The sequence below is a fragment of the Eutrigla gurnardus genome (genome assembly GCF_963514095.1).
Source record: "Eutrigla gurnardus genome assembly, chromosome: 9".
Classification (NCBI taxonomy): Eukaryota; Metazoa; Chordata; class Actinopteri; order Perciformes; family Triglidae; genus Eutrigla; species Eutrigla gurnardus.
Genome location: NC_139923.1, coordinates 19,732,553 through 19,754,378, shown reverse-complemented (window position 1 = coordinate 19,754,378; position 21,826 = coordinate 19,732,553). Strand labels below are relative to the sequence as shown.

The 21,826-nt window shown below is 42.1% G+C and overlaps 2 protein-coding genes across 3 annotated transcripts; one reads left to right on the top strand and one right to left on the bottom strand.

The window, feature by feature from the left end:
• Positions 1 to 650: 650 nt before the first annotated feature.
• On the top strand, positions 651 to 2,448 carry tnni1c (troponin I, skeletal, slow c). Its single transcript, XM_084017635.1, has 7 exons — positions 651 to 737; positions 856 to 894; positions 1,294 to 1,335; positions 1,457 to 1,588; positions 1,692 to 1,781; positions 1,875 to 2,057; positions 2,144 to 2,448. The coding sequence occupies exons 1-7, from the start codon at positions 654 to 656 to the stop codon at positions 2,228 to 2,230; spliced, it is 657 nt and encodes a 218-aa protein (XP_083873761.1). The 5' UTR covers positions 651 to 653; the 3' UTR covers positions 2,231 to 2,448.
• Positions 2,449 to 3,657: 1,209 nt separating this feature from the next.
• b4galnt3b (beta-1,4-N-acetyl-galactosaminyl transferase 3b) lies at positions 3,658 to 21,826 on the bottom strand. 2 transcript variants are annotated; one of them, XR_014597788.1, is made up of 21 exons: positions 21,309 to 21,826; positions 17,125 to 17,180; positions 16,940 to 17,023; positions 14,047 to 14,142; positions 13,696 to 13,786; positions 13,491 to 13,591; positions 13,330 to 13,397; positions 11,870 to 11,948; positions 11,679 to 11,754; positions 11,413 to 11,550; positions 11,161 to 11,270; positions 10,099 to 10,199; positions 9,556 to 9,623; positions 8,327 to 9,470; positions 7,925 to 8,184; positions 7,035 to 7,188; positions 6,876 to 6,948; positions 6,617 to 6,770; positions 6,081 to 6,207; positions 4,985 to 5,429; positions 3,658 to 4,638 (listed from the first exon to the last, which is right to left on the bottom strand). XR_014597788.1 is itself a non-coding variant. In XM_084018469.1 (20 exons), exons 1-20 carry the CDS (start codon positions 21,442 to 21,444, stop codon positions 5,318 to 5,320), a joined length of 3,228 nt encoding a protein of 1,075 aa, XP_083874595.1. In that variant the 5' UTR covers positions 21,445 to 21,826; the 3' UTR covers positions 3,658 to 5,317. The 2 variants fall into 2 exon arrangements, 1 of the variants encoding a protein (XP_083874595.1); XM_084018469.1 differs by having other exon boundaries at positions 3,658 to 5,429.

Genomic DNA, 21,826 nt, shown 5'->3' with positions numbered 1-21,826 from the left:
CGACCAATAATCTCGAACTGACAGGTGGGCGGTGTCCGAGTAGTGAGCAGAAGAGAAGACGTCTCACTACGCCATTGTTTCAAAGTACCAGGATTCCCGACCGAAACACATAAAACATTAAAGATTTGACTGGATACAACTGTGTGTAATAAACATTGACATTTAAAGCTAAAAGTATTAATATTTCTTTGTGATAAATAGGATTTGATGATCATTTTTATAAAAAAAAAAAAAAAAAATCCTAGTTTTATGTAAGCAGAATGTGAGTGCAGGTGTATGAATGATGAGCTAAGAGACAGAAAGCAGCTGGATGTCAGTTATTACTTAAAAAAAAACCTGCACAAGGGAGCAGTTCTTTTAAACAGAAGATTTAGTGGAGTGAACCATCTTCACAAAAGAGGATCTTTGGTGAAAGAATCGACATATAAAAGCGAACTGCTGTTAAAAACCACGTTGATGCATGTGCTGATACTGAAGCTATCGTTTTCGGGTTTACACTGGATTTATAATTGTTTCTTTTGGTGTCTTTTTTTTTCAAATCTAACAGAATCCTTATTATTCCTTTCTCAAAGGTGCAACAATGTCTGATGAGTAAGTCCTGTCATCACACACAGTTTAAAAAGTCATTTTCCAGAGTGTTTAATTGGCCTGTGATGAATCATTTTGTCACAATAACATTGTCTTTTGTTTGCTTTGTTTCTCTGGTGCAACACATTCCCCATGACCATCACAGCTATGTAAGTTACTGCATGTCACACCACACTTTCTAAACTTAATGACTGTGAAACAGTTATAGCTTGATGTTCAATGAAGTTCAATGTAATGTAATCCCCCTGTTTATCCTTTCCTCCTCAGGACAAGCCAACCCCATTGGCCCCCAAGGCAGGGGTAAAGGTAATACCTATTTGAACTAACAATATAATAATTCCATTTTGTTAACCTGTTATACACTGAATATTTTTACTCAGCTTAGCAGCTTCCCTGGACGAAATTAATATTATAAAGCACAATAAAATAGGGTGCTAAGTCTAAAAACACAATATATATTATTATGTTAATTATAATGATATGTATTATATTGACACTGGCTCACTAATTATACACTATAATACACTGTTGCCTTCCAGTTAGATGCTGCTACATAGTAAATCATAGTCACATAGGTGAGTGAGCAGCTACTCCAAAAATAGCCTATTTTAACTGCAGGAACAAAGTGTTCACAATTATCTATTTTTTTACATCATGATAGTTAAAAGATCAGGTGTAATGTCAAATTTTCTTAATTATTTTCAGCCCAAAAGCAAGATTTCAGCCTCCCGGAGGCTATCACTGAAGGTAAACAATGCATGTGTCAATCTCTCTTCTGTACACAAATCTATTAATATGAGAGAACAGCCAAAAAGTTACACATCAACATTTCACGTACTTCCTTCCATGTTGACCTCGACTCATGCAGCTCCTCTTGCTTGCTCGTGCAACAGAAGAGCTTGAGGCAGAGAAGGTTGCACGGGAGGAAGAGAAGGTCCGCTACCTGGCAGAGAAGCTTCCTCCGCTGCAGTTCACCGGTTTAAACACCGAAAACATGCAGGTGAGATCGGAGACTAACCATGCAAGATGCATTGTGTAAAAACAATAATCATGAGTCTTGTTCGTGTACTTAAATATACTGTGGATATGTCTTCTGTTTTAAGAAACTCTGTAAGCAGATTCATGAAAAGATTGACAAGGTGGATGAGGAGCGGTATGACTGTGAGGCCAAAGTCATGAAGAACTACAAAGATGTATGTCATGCACTGATATAGATGCACATCAAGAGAAAGAGGTCTTTATTAATAAATAAAAAAGTCACCAGCTAAGCCTTTCACCATCTCTAGATCAACGAACTGAATCTAAAGATTCAGGACCTCGGAGGAAAGTTCAAGAAGCCAGCTCTGAGGAAGGTGCGAGTGTCGGCAGACGAGATGCTGAAAGCTCTGTTTGGATCCAAAAACAAGGGCAATATGGACCTGAGGGCAAACCTCAAGTCTGTGAAGAAAGAGGACATCAAACAAGAGAAGGTACGCCTACTCCATCAGACACAAAATAAAGTAAAAACATTAAACTGCAAATAACCCTAATGGTCTGTGTGTGTGTTTGATACCAGGAGCTGACCATGGAGGTCGGGGACTGGCGGAAGAACGTAGAGGCCATGTCTGGTATGGAGGGCAGGAAGAAGATGTTTGATGCATGATGTTACCGGATGAGAATTGGTATAATAAATATAAAACAATTACATAATGTTACAAAAAAAGGCTGCCTTTGTTTTTGGCAGACATGTAATCATACACATTATTTTCAAGTCACTGTAGTTGTTATTCTGTTCTCAAGTAGACCATTTGTAAAATAGTGTTGTGAATACACAGCATGTTACTGCCGAGTATTGCTGTCGTGTAAAAGAACACAATAAAATTGTACATATTGCCTCTCTTTTATTTCACTTACATGTATTCACAATATTGAAGAAAATATGTAAAATAACTATGTAGCTGCTCTGCTCGACACTGCAGCACAGACGATTTTTCTTACAGTGAGATGTTTGTTTTTTAAATATCTGAAAGAAACCGTTAGTAAACACAACATTGAATTTCCTTTAATTGCAGTTGACTTGACATTGCCCTCTGATGCACCTATGAATGTACAGTGTCTCCACTAAGTTATGCCAAAGTGACAAAGCACCAGAGATATTTGCGTCGGAGCCAGGGTATACTTAGCCTTTGCCCTTGACTGGAAGTATTCCTGTCGGATAATAAACGGTAAACATTGTCACACACGCTAGCCGTCCTTGAGCAGACATCAGAGAGCGTCGGTGAGACGAAGGTTGAATAATGGAGGGGTGGAAAGGATGGAGTCGGCAGCCTCCGAGGAATTTACGAGTGCGCGTGAGCGTCTGTGAAAATACAGCATTCGCCTGTGTGGACGCCAGTGTACCGTCAGTTATTCCTACTGTGCAGAGCATTTTCATCACTGTTGTTAAAGCTTAATACGGCCCTCGTGCACCACAGCTGGTTGAGACAGATCATGTAGGTGTATTTCTCTGTCATTGCTTGTGTCTGCTGTTCCAACACTGCTGAATGAAGGATGGTATGCTAAAGGTGTGTTCAAGCTTCCCTAACACACCTTTAGGGAAGCAGAATGTCTCCCATAAGCCAAATTACAACATCAAACGTTAATGTTTAACATCGACTAGTACTATTATATTGTTATTGATATGATCTGTGTTCTGTGTCAACCTGCCGCAGCAGCTTGTGGCTGGTATTGTGTTCCCCGAGTGTGTCATGGCAAGATGTGGTGCTGGAAACACCTACTAGCAGACCACAGAAGTGGTTTTGAGTACTTTGCCAGGTGTTGTGTGGACATTTTGCCACCGCGATAGCAAGATGCAGTAACCAAAACCTTTATGTGTGTGTAGTTCAGATTAAAAGGCCGGATTCTAAGGTGGTTGTGGTCTAAGCAAGGACAGACACACACACACAGACACACACAGACACACACAGACAGGTTTCTGTTTTGATATTTCAAGTCTTCAGACATATGTTAATGCAAGAATACCATAGTTTTGTATCAGTTGGAATGCAGACTCAGTCCACTATTTGCATATTAACTATTAAAGAGCACACATTAAAATAGAAAGATCAATTTATTCATCAGATTTGTCAAGGCACTGTAAAATGGAAAGAAAACCCGGGTCCCTGAGAGAAGAGACTCTTATAGAAATGTACAATAAGGCGGAGTTTAACTCTCAGCACAAAGAGATGGATGAGGTATATCTAAAAACAGCAAAGTAAGAAATGAAGGAGTAAAAAAGGAAGAATTCATCGTACATTCTGGCCAAACAAGGAAATGCATTTCAAAAGCTTAAATGCTTTGGTACCCCAAAGAAACATCACACAATTGCCGGAAGTGTTTTAAAACAAAACCTCCACCAACGTCTGGCATTAGACCAGAATTATGTTGTGTTTTATTTCCCTAAAGAACACGTGAAACAGATGCAAAAGAGTAAGAAAGGCACATGTGTTAAACCGGGAATGTGAACAATCAGAAAAATGCTGCCATTCATCTTGTCTTAAATAACAATAAAACAATATGATAAATACACAAATCTTTTTTGCACCTCCTATATTTCCTACTACATCTGAATTTACTGTGTGAAACAATATTCTGTTAGAATGGGAAGCTTCATAGCAAAAAGAAACATAGGCTTTGAGATTTATCAAACCTATTCTAAATTACAGTAGAACTAGTTTGTGACTAAAATGGCCCTTCATGCCATATATAGAGACATTTTAACAGCCTTTCATGTCGAAAGCAAACCCTCCTTTTTTAGTTTTCAGCTCAAGAATAAATTAGAGACCATTCAACTCAAGTTTGAACTTTTATCTTTGGTATGTGTACAGAAATGTTCTCCTTAATTCATCATTTCAGTTTTCTGATATTTGATTCATGCCCACAAAGATACCTGTCCACATAGAATCCACTGTCCTTCTCCGACATGAGAACTAAATGATACAATAATGAAAAATCCTTTAAACATTTTTTATTATTTTTCCAGTTTAAAGCTTTCCCTGACTCGGTAATAACAGCACTATGTGGCCCCAGTACCTGAATAACAACAACAGAAGGCACGTTTAATATTCAGTAGAACATAAAAGAGGAGAGGGGGGGGCTGAGGTACAGGAAATGCATCGTGTGTTTTTAGAACATCAACAAAATCCGACAAACATTGATAAAAAATAAATATAAAGTTTTCCATAATTTACAACTCATAATGCCGTTTACCATATACACAATCTGCAGCATATTTTCATTTTGTCACAAACAACTTTTTTTTATCCAGTTAAGACTTGTGTGCAAGACTTGTGATCCTTATGGTGTGTGTGTGAGTGTGTGTGTGTGTGTGTGTGTGTGTGTGTGTGTGTGTGCATCCTCGGAGTGTCATTTAACTTACGTTTCGTCTTTGCATCGGTTCCTTGCAGCCAGGAGTGCAGGTCATCGTGGTTTTAGTCAGCGGCATTGTCGCCCAGCTGTATCTTCAATATCACAAAGTCGATGGCTTTCATCAACGAGTACCCTGGCAGTAATCAATAGTTCATCCAGTGGAATAAACTGTGCATATCAGTAGTATCTCCTTAGCAACGATCAGCCCTGCTGCCACTGAGCTGAAGTGAATGAAGTCATTGCAGTCGCTTGGCGTGAATCAGGCTCCGGCCTTAAAGTGCTCTGGCTGCCGGGGTTGTAACCTCGGCAACCGTGGTCATGGTACGGCGGGCAGGTGACGAGGTCAACTGTGGCCGGGCGACACCCGCCGGTTCCACATGCCGCGTTTGGAGTGATAGTGGTGGAAAAAGTTCCTCATGTAGATCCGCTCCACTTCCAGTCCTGCCTGGAGGATCCTGGAGCAGAGAGTGGTTTTACTTTCATTTATTCGTTGTGTGCGTTGTCACAAATAGTAATACAAAGTGTGTCAAGGTCTCGCCCTGCTCCTTGCGTTATGTGTTCCTTTTAATCCGGCATTCAATTATTTCCCGTCTCGTATTGTGTTACTCGCCAGATACTCAGATACTTCCCTTCCTTCCCGCCTGTATGCCTCTCCACCCCCACCCCTTATTGGTTTCACCTTTCCTGTTGATGCAGACCTCCTGTGTATTTAGGGTGTGTTTTTCTGTCTCTGTGCCAGTTTGTCTTTGTCCACAGCATCACGCAATTCTGTTGTGTTGGGTCTCATGTCTCTGATCTCTAACTTTTTTCTTGCCTACTCCCTGACGGCTTTGTTTGTCTTTATAACCGGATCTCCTGTCTACAGAACCCATTTTGTCAAGTGAGGCCTGTCTAACCACACCTAGCCCTGCCTTTTTCATTCAGGTTTTCCAGTTGTAACACAATAGACCTACTCTCAATCAAAACAGACGCGTTTTATGTTGCATGATGCACACTAAACTTGAAATATTCAATTCCAAAAAGTAAGTAAGCACATTCACTAAATGGATTTGTTTTGTTCCGTTCAAATTGAAACAAACAACAACATTTAGAAAGTCAGGACAAACCTGTCGAGGAGCTCCCAGTCTTCTCCTCCCCAGCGGTCTCTGAACTCCCTGGTGTTCATTCCTCCGGCTGCCTGCAGATCTGACTTATAGATCCCCAGCAGGCCAAAGCCATTCACCTCCCAGTAGCCTGAAACACAGATGATACGGCCACATTTTCATTATATTTTAATTTGCACAAAAAGATTATAGTGACTTACCACAACCACTGACTTTGTTTTATATCAATGCAAGAAAAACATTATTTTTATCAATCTACATCCACATCTACACTCTTGTTAGAAGCCTGATGTCCATCTAACATGTCTATGCAAGAATGAAGACATGGAGGTTTCTGAGTAGACGGAGAAGCAGCAGAAGATTAGGCGTCCTAAGGCTGGTCATTAGTAACACAAAGAAAAAAAGGAGGGGAAGAAAAGTGAGAATCTGTAAAAAAGTACTGGCAAAAAAGGCATCTAAAAGTATCTGGTTGAACCAAACCAACCACCTCAACAGGAACAAAATGAATGTAAAAGCAAAGAATGTGCATCTGTGTCTACCTCTGGCTTCAAATGGTGTAGCCCCGCAGTCTAATCTCATGACTATTGGAGCAAAGGCCATGTATCCCTCCACACAGTGCTTCCTGATGGTATCGATGATGGCGGGAGGGAAGTGGATGTGGAGGTCACAGAGAAACACAATGCTGTGGTCCTCCTGAGGGAAAACGAACACGGAGAGGTACAAAAGAGACTTATTATTACCGTCTATTCACACATGCATCCCTTCATCTTTACCGCCGAGTGATGTCCGAATACTCACATTTATGAGGTCGACGCCAGCTTGCAGTCCAGCGGAGCGTTCAAAGTTTCCACCCAGCTTCACGTACTCATGCCTGATCAATTCCAGAGGCGTAGTTAGAGGAAATGCATCCATATAGATCCGTTCGGATTCAGTGAACTGAGCGAAACGAACACATACCTGGGGAGTGAGGATTTCTGCAGAGCCTTCCTCACGTCCATGTCGGTGCTGTTGTAGTCGACGATGATGAGATTGAAGTTGGCGTCTCCGGTTTCTCTGAACAGTTGTTCCATGTCTGCAATTAGCTGCTGAACCCAGCGAGCCTGGTTCTTCACTGAGAATGGCACGGACAGATAGTCACTTATTTAGAGGATGCAGAAACAGATGAAACACACTGAATTGATGCTCCCCCCTAAAATGCGACATTTTGACATTAGGTTTTCATAAAGTATTCTATTATACTCTTTCATCAATGACATCTGATCAAGGCAAAATAATTTGTTTGTGTGCGTGTAATACAATTTTAAACAAACGCAGAAAAGTATCCGTCTAGAATGCTATGTTTTAATTTTAATGTTAACATTCTTGACTCTTAAAATCCTGTGAAAAGGACACCGTTGCCATAAAAACAATAACATTTGATTACTGAAGAGAACAAAGACCTCTGTCTACTATAAGTTATGCATCAGTGTCAGATTCACATTGTATTAGATTGGTTTCAACAGTCCTGCCTTCAGGAAAAAAAACACTGACTAGAGAGTCTTGATACAGTTTTAAACCGTAAAATGATGGCTACAAAATGGGACGAATGACATTTATCGGAGGCAATTTATGTGCAATGAAATAATGATAAGGATTCTGTGGTTGGGACATTAATGTCAATATTACAGCTTCTTCAGGAGACGAGTCCTACATCTACTGAAAATATTGAGGCGGTCTGTCGTCAATTATGGTGAAATTATGGTGATGACGAATGCTTTTGTGAACACACAAAGAGGCCCGGTACAGGAAGCAAAGGAGTTGAGGGTGAGAGTGATGGCCCGTGCTGAGCGCGTTAAAGGTGGATGTACCCGGTACGATGAAGTGGACGGTGGCGACCGGGTTCCAGCGGAAGCCCACCGGGTAACACAGCACCCACTGAGGTTTCGGTCGTTGGAAGCTGAAGTCCCTGTCGCGTGGCCTGCCGTGGCGAATCAGAGCGTAGATGTAGTGTGAAAGGCGCAGCAACTGGCCGTTCACATCTCTCAGCTCCAGCTCCAGAAGGTAGCGGCTGCCCTGGACCTCGTCCATGCGCTTCACCACATTGAGCACGCGCACCAACGTGAAGCGCCTTGCAAGGACATAGAACACGGTGAAATACCCATTTTACAAGAAATAAAAAACATTCAAATGAGGCTGATTCCTGCCATGGATGCGTCTTATCAATCATGTGATGCACATTTCATGGCTGCATGTACAAACACAGCACTTACCCGTGGTGCTTTTCGTTGAGCTGGTCCATGAAAGCCTTGACTATGGGCAGAGCATCGCTGGAGTGGAGAAGCAGGTTGCCCGAGACGTTGCACTGCAGGTCGATCCAATCGGATCGCTCTGCCTGAAGGTCCAGGTGGCTGAACTGGAAGGTCTGGCTCCAGTTGACCTCAGTGTCATACACCGGCGTCGGGGTGAGGTCCTCTCCATCCTTGCCTTCAAAGCTTTCAAAGTCTCCCCCTTTTCCCCACAGAGAGTCTCTCAGCCTCACGGGCGTGACTTTCTCCCCTGTTCGCTCCTCCACTCCTTTTCTACCGGACTCTATTCTATCCAAAGCGAGTTTCTTTGCTCGGCGGATTTGATTTTGCAGATCCTCCTCCATTTTCATCTCCACCTTATCCCTGAACTGATTCTTAGTATCTGTGTCTCTCTGATTTAGCTTGACAACAGGCCGGTCCATGTCTCTCTTGTGAGGGGTTAAATGCTTGCTGGTGACCGGTTGGAGCCCCCTTTCTCTTACAAACCTCCACTGCTTAGCCTCTGTGGGTTTTTCAGGCGTAGGAGCGTCCCTCTCTAAGGGTGGAATGCGTGCCTGGATCTGGGTATGGTTCATTTTACTGGACCTCTGCATATAACGCTGTTTAGAATCGAGCTGATCTGACAGGACAGCTGGCCGTTCCTTTGCGTTAAATTGCTGTCTGCTTTCTACTGATTTGAGCTTCTGTTTCTTAGCTCGTCTTAATTTTCCTTTCGGTTTGACCTGTTTTGCCATTTTAACATGGCCCTCTAACTTTAACTCTGCCCGGTTCTGTTGCAGAGGCCGGTGATGTTTTGAGGCCTGCGTTGACTCCAGACGCTCAGCTAGTTTTTGGGGTTCTAGCTGACGCTGCGGGACACCGTCTTTCCCTTGCCTCCTCTGCAACTCATCTGTGTGCAGTCTGATGTCAGAGCTGTTCTTCGGCCCGTTGTTTGTTTCTTGCACCTGGAAGAGTTTGCGCCTGCGTCTCTTAGCATAATCATCATAATCGTCACCATAGTCTGGAAAAAGGGAATCCCCGTGGTCCTTCTTTGCTTCCTGTTCTCTTAGAAAGGCTTCATCGTCCATCTCTTCCTCTAGCACTGAATTCTTCCTCTGGAAATCAAATTCTAACAGAAAAGGAGAGTGTTATGGAATGACATTATGAGAGTATTTACTTTTTTTTTTTTTTAAGAAAAGGGAAGAACAAAATACCTCGTCCTGGGTGTCTTGTGTCCTGCATACCAGGACGGTCCAGTCTCATGTATCTAGAGAAACCGTACCTGAAGACAAAGCACACAATCAAGCAAAGATTTAGTTATTTTACCTGAACCACGTGTTTTGTTGTTGTGGCTGTTCTGCCTTAATGTTGTTGTTGCTGTATAATGAATATATACTGTGTTGTAATTATGTTTTTATACTTTTATACTACTTCTACTACTAGTGTACATTTTCTTAAAAGAGAAGTTATCATCCGTTTCCTACCCAGACTAAGAGGCTGTATGCTGTCAAATAAATAAATACATATATAAAAAATAATTTGTTTTCAGGACATAATACAAAACATTTTCATCTACTGCAGTGAAACTTCAGTACATTGAAGTGTACAGCACCCTCTGTTGGTGATACTGTCAACCTCCTAATTCTACTCTGTCCTACGGTATGCATTTTCATTTAGTATATGTCATAATCAGTGTTAATATAGATGGATGTAGAATTGATTTCACAATGTTCAGTTTATCTCCGGCGGTGTCTTACATCTTCATGTAGTTGGGGTTTTCAGGGTAGAAGCAGCTTTTCTCCGTCTCCATGTGTGTGAGTCGTGTGTAGTCATTGGGGTAGATGTAGGACATGTGGATCTGGGGAGAGGAAATTAAATGACATGCCGTTAAAGCTCGCTGATGAATCGTGAGACGTGGTTTAATCAGGGTTACCCGAGCCTGAACCGCAGGGATACACAAGGTGTGTGTAGAATCAAGATAAGAACGGACTATGCTGCTTGATCGTATTTTTTAATGCAAGCATGATTTCAGAATTGAAAAAGACGCATGATGGATATGAAAACTTCTTCGTCTTCTTTTCATTCCAGTCTCTCGTCTCAAGATTAAGGGGGACAGAGTTCTAGAGATAAGAGACCCAAGGTTCTGGAAGACTCTGCCCGAGGAAATAAGGGAGGCTGAGTGCGTGGCTTCTTTTAAATCTAAGATCAAAAACGTTCTTTTATCAAACTGCTTTTTATCTGTTTTTATCTCCATTTTTTTATCTGTATCATTTTATGTTTTACCATTGGAATTTGTTTGTTGCTCTTTTAGTTTTACCGTTTGTATGTGAAGCACTTTCTAACTTTGTTTTGCTAATGTTATATAAATAATGATTTATATTATTATTATTATTATTATTGTTAGTGTTATTTCTTAGCTGGGCAATGACTTCCTGGAGCCTTGTAATCACCTGGTAGCTAGGCAACACGCAGAGGACTTCAGGGAAATCAGTACAATGTGATGGGTGCAGTATGTCTGTGTATTTCCTTTAAATTGGTTCTCACAAGACATTAGGCACGCAAGGCATGATTTAGATTCCTCAAATAGTCGACACTTCTCAGCAAAACAGGAAACAAATTAAAAAAACAAATAAGAAAGATGGAAAAAGAGTCACCCTGGAGCAACGTAAACACACATTTGTTTCCTCGGTGCTATCCCAAGACTGTATTCAGGACCTGTTTTGTTTTTGTGTGAATGAAGAATAAACTGGGCTGCAGCTCAACCAGAAGCACTTGATATAAAACACTAGCATACTATATATAACTATATAAATACATACAAACTGCAGTCCTTGGTAGCGCAGGAGGGGAAAGTCTTTGATTGTGTAGCTGGGTTTGTACGAGCAGTCAGGCAGGACACTTAGCAGGAACTTGTTGTTAATCAAAGGCACTGCAGACAAACACAACAGACAGATTTGAGATAAGATAAGTTGATGAGAGCAGCAGGAAATAAGTTGCACAAAACTTGCAATTGATTCTGTGGAATCGAGGTAATCTGCCGCGTGACAAAGAAATAGGGCGACGTGTCTCACGTCTGTGTAGAGAGTCCCGCGGGTCTTCCCTCAGCATGTCTGCTGCAGCGTTCTGCTGCTGCTTTTTGGGGGTTCGCCGGTGACTTGCAGCCGTCTGTGGTATGTGGGCGACGTCACTCATCAACAAGGCAGACTCATCTGTGGGACGAAGCCACGTTACATTAGAATAATAAAGTGTGTGATGGAGATTCATCCCGAGCTCTCCAATGGATCACATTCAGTGAGTTGTTTAAAGTAGCAGGAATTAAGTGGGTTCGTGTACTTACTAACATAGAGGGAGATGTGACTGGATTCAATAACCTTCAACCTAACACCTTGGTCCAGCTTGGTCCGGAGCTGCCACTGTGTGAAGACCAACACAAAAGGAGTGACACGTCTCTTCGAATCCATTCACTCACGTTGCGCATGAAAACGAGCACAGACCTGACGTGAGAGAGAGAAGGAAGGAAGTACTTACGGCCACCTCCACATGGTCACTCCCTCTGTGGTTTTGCTTGTGGATTATTTCAAAAAAGTACTTCCTCTGAGCAGACAGCCTGTCAGACAGTAAAACGTCATAGTCAGTACTACATTATAGTCCCATCAGACACGTAATGAAACCGATGAGGAATCTTTGAAAAGTGAGGGGTTTCCTCATCTGATTCGAGGGTCTAAAGATAGAGGGTGCCATATGCTGTACAGGTTGTGAAAGTCCCTTGAGGTAAAATAGTGATTTTGGGCCATATAAATAAACTTGACGTGACTCGACTACAAAAGGCTGCAGCTGCTCCCACGGTCAGATACAAATCTGTTTATCGGTCTCTTTCTCCTGGGGACTCTTTGTTTTAATTCAACTCATTTTGGGCACAACACTCTTTGTTTTATCTGAATACATTTCTGCATTTTCCCATACTAATGTTTTATTGCAGTTTTTGTGTGTGTTTGTGTCAGTATAGTTTCAGAGAGTAAGAGCATCACAGAAAGAAATTCATTAAAACTTAAACTTAAACTATGTTCTCCTACTTATAGGTTTGTAATACATCTTGCAATTCAAACACACTCCATAATCTGCACTAACAAGGCCACTAGGCATGTACATAAACCAAGTGTTGATCAGAATTGCTGATATACCGGTATACATTTGGTGGTGACAACTCATCAGACACATCTACATTATGTAGCCTACAACATATCCTGCCATGTTACAGTAAACACACCCACACACTAAGAAAAAACTTTCCAGCATGTTAACAATGTAGCCAATAGCAGTGTAACATGTTACCTTCCTTTTTTTTTTTACATAGAAAGGCTTATGTTTGTGTTCTTAGATTAGAGGTGCTGATGTTTAAGCATTGATTTAAAGTGATTAAAGCTCCTATTAATCACCTCATATATTGCCATATAGTTTTGCACTTTTATTTACAAAACTAAACCAGGGGACTTGCAAGAGACAGATTTGATATACATAGATAGACATTTTGGGGTATTATTTTGATCTGCGTTGTTTTATATGTACACATCTCATGGCTCTGAAGTGGAACGCTGCAAATGAACAAAAGTGACATCCTATATATCAGAATATATTGTTTATGCTGTACTAGGCAGATGCCAACGTCAGTTTAATCTGCTTATGCCGCTGCATTATGATTGGCTGAGTCGCATTCAAACCTGTTGTACTCTACAAACACACAGCTATGAGAGAATTACACTAGCATTACTACGGCAGGTTCAACATGACGCCCAGTGTTTGTTGTTAAATGCCTGTCAATCTCAGCCTTGTGTGGTTTATTGCTTAAACAAACAAACAAAAACAGTTCTGATGTAGAGCTGTTTTTTTTTTTTTTTCTGGCTTCAGTCTCTGACGTGGGTTCGTTACGTACTGTGTGTTCCCCTTCTCACATTGTTGATTTTAACTGTGTTAATCTGGTGTAAACTTACCAAACTGGTTTGGAGGTTTGACCGGCATACTTATCAAACTCGCCCGGCGCGGTCCATTCGGTGCCTGTCTAAGAAACACAAGACACACATCTAAACAAAATATTATATGAGGCAATGAGCCTTCTCTTAAGAAGATGAGAGATATATATATATATATATACCTTCCCGACCCATGCCAACCACTGCAAGTTAAGGGGAGAGTCGTCTGTGCTGAGCCAGAACTCAGAGTTGTCATCAGAGCTCAGAGCAAACACAAACTCTCCTGAGAAAGGAAGCGGGAACAAAAGGAGATAAAGACACAGATTGAATGGAGATATGTTGCATGCACTCAGTGTGGTAACCGACAGAAACTAGCTCACGTCGTACCGTCAGCATATGGATGCAGATAACCAAATATCCTGAGCCCGTAGTTGGTCCACTGAGGCGAGACGGCCAGCTTCTGCACCGTAGTCCTGGACTGAGAGGGGTGAAGAAAAGGAAATGCAGAGAATCAGCCATGATGTTTACCCAAAGACAGACTACATTGGGAGTCCAGGAACATGAGGATCTAGCATGTGGATGTAGAATGCACCTCCTACATCCACAACCAACTGTGCAGTGTTGGGATATTCAGGTCTGGTTGAGTGACCGACCGTTCCCAGAGCCACACTGCTAGCCTGGCTGAAAGTGTAAATGATCAATAAGATAGAATGAATGAGTCAGGAAAGTTTAGCTCACGTGAGGATAAAGTGGGTAGTGCAGGTTCTTGCAGAGGTCAGCGGTAGAACTGCCACACCAGTCCTCAAAGGCATGCAGATTGGCCCGTCCCTTATACTGCAGGAAGTAAACAGAGGGAGTGAGGGCCGTGGTGGGTGTTGGTGCTCCAGTCAGTCAGCAGTGGGACAATTAACCATCTGGCCTCAGCACTCGACAAACTAAAACTAACAAATACAGACTTCCTTGGATACCACTTGACAATACAGTAACTGCTGGTTTCAACTGACCGGATTCCTGCTATCCACCCACTTCCTGTGTCCAGACAAAGTCTTATTTAAAGAGTCGGTTCACCCAAATTATAAACGTTATGTGGTTTATCCAGCCAGGCAAGTAGTTTTATTTTTTTCTTGCTTCAGCTTTTAAAATAGCCACTGTGTGGTGAATGAATAGAGCCATCATCATGGAGCCCCGATTGAGGATTCACCATGGCAACAGGTAAATAAAAAAAGAAGAGCCTCCACTTTAATCCAGTCGATGTAGAGATATTACTGGACGTAGACACTTATCTTAAGTTTTATTCAGTCTTGTCTATTAATTAATCATTTACCAGACTGAAGTTTCCTCAATGGATAATAAAGTGGTGGAATCTGACTGTGTATGAGACTGTTTATTACATTATGAATATATTTGTTCAGGTTTAAACCGAAGGGGACAAAACACAGGAGCCAACTGAGGATGGAAAATAGAAAATATACAGTTCAAAGACATAATGACACTATTGTTAGATCGCAGTCTGATCCAGTAATAATGTGTTTGGGGATTTAAAAGTATAATTTTAAATTGTTGGCATCATTTAGATTTACATTCAATAGCTTTATTTCAGCGACATCTTAAATACAGTCACTGAAATACTGTTAAAACACGTTTGGATTATACGCATCTTATTAAAAAAAAAAACACACATACTTTCAATTCTGCAGGTGCACAGCAATCTTCTTCACTGAGAAATATTAACATCCGATATGATAAGAATTATGTTCCCACAGTGACAGCTGTCATCAACTGACAGCTGTCTGTGTGAGTCAAAGTGTTACATATTTATATTTAAAAAAATAACTTTGAATCTGAGGGGAAAAAACGCCGTTCAAAGAAACGACTGATAGCTTATAATAGTGGTGACCTTAGATTGTCCCTGAGTAAACAAAGTTATATATGACACAGTCAGTTACCATAGTAACCGACCCTTCGTTTTAGTTACCTGTCTTTCTGGAACTGAAAACCCAGAGTCCCCCCCCCCCATCTCAAGGTTATCTAATTCAGAGTTCCAAGTAAAACCTGGACCAGGGCCCTGAACTCCCAGGAGCTGGTCTTGTCAGTGTTTTCGTCTTGTCCCGTTGATTCTGGCACTGTCACCGTGTAAGTCACTCCAGGAAGAATAGCTGTTGTAATGCTGTAGCCCCATGGTGATCCTAATCATCTAAAGTTAATATATTTATACAGGTATCACATTGCTCTTCCCTGCCATCATTTTAACAAAGGTCTGTAGGAAACACACACGTACGTCAGTGAAGAAGCAGCTGAGTTTCAGCAGAAGCCCAGATGTCCTGTAAACATACACCTCTGTGACATCTGCCAAGGCGGCCATGTTATCTGATCCGTGTTTGCCGTTTGCAGCGCGGCGGTGGCAGAATGATGCAGGTAAGAGCCAAAGCCTCGGTGCTACCAGTCCAGCAGTTCATCAGATTTCATTAGTGGTCAAGCTAAATGTTCTGCTGTCATCAGCACAGTCGGTTAAATGTTAGCGTGACCTTGGTTTTGGCGGTTAGGCTGTAAAATAATGACTCAAAGCATTTCCCCAGACTCAGAGCTGCTTGTAATCATTTAACAAACTCTCATCCCTCTGTTTTCTTCTCTGTGATCAAAGGCCAATCTCAATCTTATTTGAATTTATTTTAGTCATTTTTAATTCAATTCTCTGAATGTTGAGACATTTAATGGACTTCTAAACTGTTATTGTTACACCCCCCCTGTAGATATCAGCTTCACAATTGTTAGGAATTTCTTTGACTTTTCACCGGAGGGATGGGTACGTTTAGGGGCGCCTCTCAAGGTGTTAATGAGCCAACAAAAAGTTAAATATCAGAACTCCCCGCAAGCTTTCGAGGATTCAAAAATATAAACGGTATGCATGTTTTTGGCTGATTCAAAGAATGAAAAACCCAGACAAATGTACTTTATCACGCTGGTGCAAACATGGTGTCAATTCAATTATTGGTGATAGGAGGCCGATGACACCTGCCCCTCCTCCTCCCCGCCAACTTCCACACCCATCTTTGAACCCTGCCTCTGTGATACTATCGCGGTGATAACATATTTCCACACAGACAGACAGACTCCTGAAAAAGTTCCCTCCAGTGGCTGTCTCACTCTCTCAGACTCACAAGGTGAAAACAATACCAGCGTCGCTGTCGCAGCTGGTAATTGCAGCTGGATTGTATCGATCTGTCATGGCAGCCAACGCCGTTTGAACGTAGCACTTTGGAAATCAACAGGTTAGACCGTTCATTTTAGATCAAAATCCAATCAGTGACAAAGGGAGCACCCGCACAAACATCACCGAGACTATAATGATGCTACTGCAAGATTGCTTACGCTGGTCTGCAGAGCCAGACAGAGCAACAGCTTGAAACATGAGGTGCGAGCAACTGGCCAAAAGACAGCGGCGCTTAATATAGTGAAAACATGATGACAGAGCCACTGGAGCGGACTCTGCTGCAGGAAACATACTGTACACAGAGGCAAATGCACGGAGGGAGGGAATTTGGCAGGCCTGGGCAGGTGATTCAGAGTTCAAAAGAGGTGAGACGGAGTGTTTACGCGTGCAGGCACTGTGCGGGGACACACACACACACACCTCTGGTTTCCAGGCTTGTGGAGTGTGGCTGGACCTCCAAGGAGCTGAATCCTCCACAGAGTCTGGTTGATTGTCCCCTCTGACCTGGAAAACACACATATTTACATGCGAGGTGGGTTTCCTCCACCCCTCCCTGCACAAACACACGCCAGATTTTCTGTTATGCATCTCGTACTGATCCTTACCCTTTTGTCAAACATGGCTCCCCTCCAGCTGCTGCCATCGGCGTCAGGGTACATACCTGAGGAAGTGGGAGAGAAACAATCAGCTGACAGGCAAATATGCATCGACTGGGAACAGATGGGCACAACGTCTCTTCTGTTGATTTCAAAGAAAAGTGGGATTTCCACCTTTCTTTCCTGTATTGGCATCCCATCCTATGGACTCCGCATTCAAACTAAAATATATTCCAAACTTAGAAATAGCATGCGGCTTGTCGTGCTTCGCTGCTGAAAACATGACGCATGCTGCAACACCAAAAAAAACCAACATAACAAAAAACAAATATTGAAACTATGTAGGCCACCATCGCGTCTAATGGCACTCACTGCTTTATTAGCAGGTTGTGTACTTTATAATCAAACACACTTTTTTTTTTAAATCCATTTCATGGTGACTTGTCTCGGCGCCAACAGTGGAGGCCAGTGTCCCAACAGAGTCCCGCCCACTCCACGACCACCGAGTACAACTCATCTTACTCACGGCCTTCAAGGAGCTGCTATTATATGGCACTCCCGTGTTGGTAAAAATATCTGGCATTCTAGCGGAGCAGAAATATTATTCCTTCTAAGCCATTCCATCAGCTTCCAGTTTACAGGCTGCGTTTAAAAAGGAGGACCTCAGTGTTTGGGTTTGTTTTTGTGTGTGTGTGTTTTCCATTTAATGAGCTTGTGGTGTCAGTGAGTGAATTGAGATCACAGTGCCTTTAGACTTGAAGTCTGTCATTACCACCAGGGTGGAGTCTCCAAAACACACACCCCGTGGGCCAATTTTGGCAACACACGTAATTCTAGAGTGGCGGTTAAGAAAAGCAAGAGAGGAATATTTTTATCTCCATCTGTCTTCCCCCAGTGTTCCTTCTTACCCTTCCTCTGTTGCCTATTTGCCACGACATTCATTCGCATTTTATTCTGTCATCAAATGCAATCATTTCACTACTACTACGTCTAAACATCAAAGAGGCTGGAGGTCATTCATGTGGAAACGTTTTGTCTGTTGTGTCCATTTTGGAGACTACACTCGAGGTTTGGCACAGCTACGCTCCTGATGCAGCAAAATAGATGTTTACTACTGAACAATGTGGCTATGTTAAACAGTTAAACATGTAAAGTAGATAGCCAAACATACTATGTGTAATAGGGAAGCAGCATATTGCAGATAGCAAACATGCTTTGTTCCCTCTCCAGTGAGCGTTAGAGACCGGCTGGTGTAAAGACCTTATCATTAACTCCAACTTATTGTCTTCTACCAAAGGTTAGATTATTAAAAACATTTTGGAGAAGTGCCCAGAAGAGAGGTTCACCACGTAAATAAAATCACCCGCCCGCACAGGCAGCCATTTCTCCAGGACATTTATTAACTGCAGTGCTTCATACCTTATCTACGTCCTTAAGTGGCGGTGTGACCTACATGTGGGAAAAATAAGACGTCCCTTAGAGAGCCGCATCTGCCTTAAGAGCGCTCCTGTGGTAACATGTACCGACACAGTCTTTATCTTTCAGTTTCTTCTCGGCAGTGTGTAAGTGATAAACATGTGCCTGCAACGCTGCACAGAAGGAAACTCCCACAATAAACAATTGCTGCAACAATGCTTCTCGCGTTTTTCCATTTGGACACACTGAGCCCAAGAGCTTTTTAATAAATCTCTGAGGGATCCCTGTAGTTTTAAGATTTTCCATTCTCTTTGATGCTCCTTTAGTTTTGTGTCTTTTGTTTCTATAGAAAATGTCCCAACAGGCTGACTGTTGGAAACCGCTGTCTGCACAAGGTACAGTCAAACGATTAGCTCAACAGCTTAAGTAAGTAAGTATTTAGACAGTGATGGTGTAAACAAGATGCAGGCAAATGTTTTTTGTAAACATAATATCCGATTTTCGCCAGGACATGAACCAGGCCGTCTTTCCTGTTGTTCTAATAGTTAAAAAGACTCTCAAAGTGTGCCCTGAAACAACCACAGAACAACCAACACCCAAACACAAATGACTGAATGTCGGCTTCCATCGCAGCCAATGTCACTGACTTGAGGCTTGATAGCAAGTTGTGTACATGAGGTGTTTCTAGTTATTAATCATTCAGGCTTTTTGTTTTTTTAATCCATTTCATGTGGACTTGTCTGGCACCAACAATGGAGGCCATATATCATATCCTAATAGCTGTTACTTGATGAAAATCCAATATTTAATGCCTGTCTGAATCACTATATATAAGACAGCTGTTTCTTGTTTACATGTGATGTTTTGAGTGTTAAATATTTAAACTGGTGCTATATATCAACAATTAAAATCCATCAAGAACGGATTTGAGTGGTACATTTTAATCTAAATGTCCAGTTATTTTTAATTTCATTATTGCATTTTCAAAAAGCTTATCAAGTTTTGACAGAATGCAAATATGATTGGACGTGACAAACAAGCTTAGGCAGTAACGGTATGTGACATTGGCCCATGCGATGTACTTCTCCCTATAATTCCGTGTAACAAGAACATCTCTTTACAAATACAAAGGAAAATTGAGTCATTGAGCCATGCAAATCACTGTGCATCACTATCTGCAACAGGAGACGCATGAGTGCAATATTGAGCACAGCTTCCTTGTATTGAGTTGCAGCCCTTTTTTTTTTTTAAAAAGCTTGTGATATAATATAAAATGTAATGAAACAAATAACTATGGATACCTGGAATTACATAATTTGTATGACATGTTTTATTTATGATCAATCAAGGTATTAGTAGTAGTTTAAAACTGAAGCAACGGCCTGCAAGTTCAGATTTTCAAATCATATCACTTCCAAAAAAAGCTCACGTCTTCTTATTGACAAGTTGTAATTAAAACAAATTATTGTGACACTCAATAAAAAGGCAAATAAAATAAATACTGTGACATTAAAACAATAGCTTTCACACTTAATAAATTAACACTTTAGATGCACTTCGACATCTTTGGCACCACAAACACCTGAACCACTGCTGACAGCATATTTTTACAAGTCCAAACTTCTTCTATCACACGTTTTAAATCTTCACATTGCTCTTTCAGCTCCGTCTGAAGGCTATATGGGGTCCTTCCCTTGACAGAAGTCCCACTGTGTGGAGAGGGCTACAGCCCAGGAATGTGTAGATAGACAAACCCTGTAAATGTAGGTCTTGGGCATGTGTTTACATGCCATGGCTTTGTTCATGTGTAGCTCCATCTCACGTGTGGGCAGACACCAGCCTGACTATTTTCTCTGTTTTCATCTCCATCCATACCAGGGTGACACCCTGATGTTACACTTGGGTGTGAGTGCAACGCAACAGATGGTTAGGCTGAGGCGCAAATATGGTAAAAAGGGCAGGAAGTCTGATTACCCAGTGTGAGACAAGACTTCCTTCTAAGTGTAAACCTGCAATCTGACCTCCCCATCCCCCCCTCACTCGTTTTTCTTGCTCACACACACACACACACACACACACACACACACACACACACACACACACACACACACACACACACCTCCTTAAATCGACCTGTTGTGTCACCTGCTCTAGGCTCATGTTTCCTGTGCAGAATGCATCCAACACGATTAATGAAAAAGGTAAAAGTAGGTGTAAAATACATCCAATGTTCACATAGACTTCTTCGTTTAGCATTGAACGTTGTCCAAACAATTTCCACTCGCGTACACAAAAGAGTAACAACAGGATGTGTTTGTCATTTCAAATAATTAGAGCCACATCTGTGTCGTCCACATCACGGGAAACCGTCTTCGTCGACACCACACTCAAACCGCTGCTGGTGCTGTGTCAACAAAGTGATGATTCAGCTCTGAGCCTATTTATGAAGTTGCACTTTGTAGGATGTTTTTTTGTTAATTGGCGCTGGTTCATATTTAGAAGGAAAGTGTACAAAACCAAGCAGACTCAGATACGTGAACGCCTTTAGCATTGGAGGTTTCTTTTGTATTTTTTTTAATTTTATTTTAATTTGACTGCAGCTTAATCCCTCTGCAAGGTTATATATATATATTTTTTTTACATGCTCAGATTCCATTATTCGGATGGTTTGCAGCTGGTTCTATCAGATCTAAGCGCGGTGGAAAGTTTAAAAGGACAAACACTTGTTGAGTAAGACCTGTCGTAACGGTGTCCGGACCCGGCAGCCGCAGACTTACTGGTATCACTGCTCCACGCTTTTGCAGCAACCATCTCATGGTAGACGGCCACAACTCCAAACACCAGAATCGCGCCGAACAGGAGATATTTACGGTGGCGCCACAGTTTCTTCACGGGGAAAAACGTCGGTACCATCTTGGGTTTTAGCTGAGAAGTCACCCCGAGTTTCTTCCGATTTTCATCGGTCTCGTCAGCCGCTTTATCATCGGGAGAAGAACCGACCCCACCGTCAGCCCATCCGCCTGCCACCCGCTGCTGCTCCCAGTGGGTGCGCACTACCGGCGACCTGGATATCCCCAGTGCGCGCGGCCCCCGGTGGTTCTCATCCCGCTAAAAAACAATCCCACCATGACCCGGGGGTGGCCGGAAGTCTGCGCTGAGCGCTCTCGATCAGCCGAACAGCCCCGACCTCTTTCAGCAAGTCCAACGTGTAAAGTGTGCAAACGACGGGGCCAACAGTGAAATCTCACACCAGCTTTACTCCACACAACTTCACGGGGACAGACAAGATGCCTGA

Excerpts from the sequence above, each read along its gene's own strand:
- tnni1c (XM_084017635.1), top strand. The coding sequence starts at position 654 with ATGAATCATTTTGTCACAATAACATTGTCTTTTGTTTGCTTTGTTTCT. Across the intron at positions 1,336-1,456 it reads CCCGGAGGCTATCACTGAAG|CTCCTCTTGCTTGCTCGTGC; the intron begins GTAAACAATGCA and ends CGACTCATGCAG. Across the intron at positions 1,589-1,691 it reads TAAACACCGAAAACATGCAG|AAACTCTGTAAGCAGATTCA; the intron begins GTGAGATCGGAG and ends TTCTGTTTTAAG.
- b4galnt3b (XM_084018469.1), bottom strand. The coding sequence starts at position 21,444 with ATGGTACCGACGTTTTTCCCCGTGAAGAAACTGTGGCGCCACCGTAAA. Across the intron at positions 11,949-13,329 it reads CAAACCTCCAAACCAGTTTG|GCTGTCTGCTCAGAGGAAGT; the intron begins GTAAGTTTACAC and ends ACTGTCTGACAG. Across the intron at positions 11,551-11,678 it reads TCACATCTCCCTCTATGTTA|ATGAGTCTGCCTTGTTGATG; the intron begins GTAAGTACACGA and ends TTCGTCCCACAG.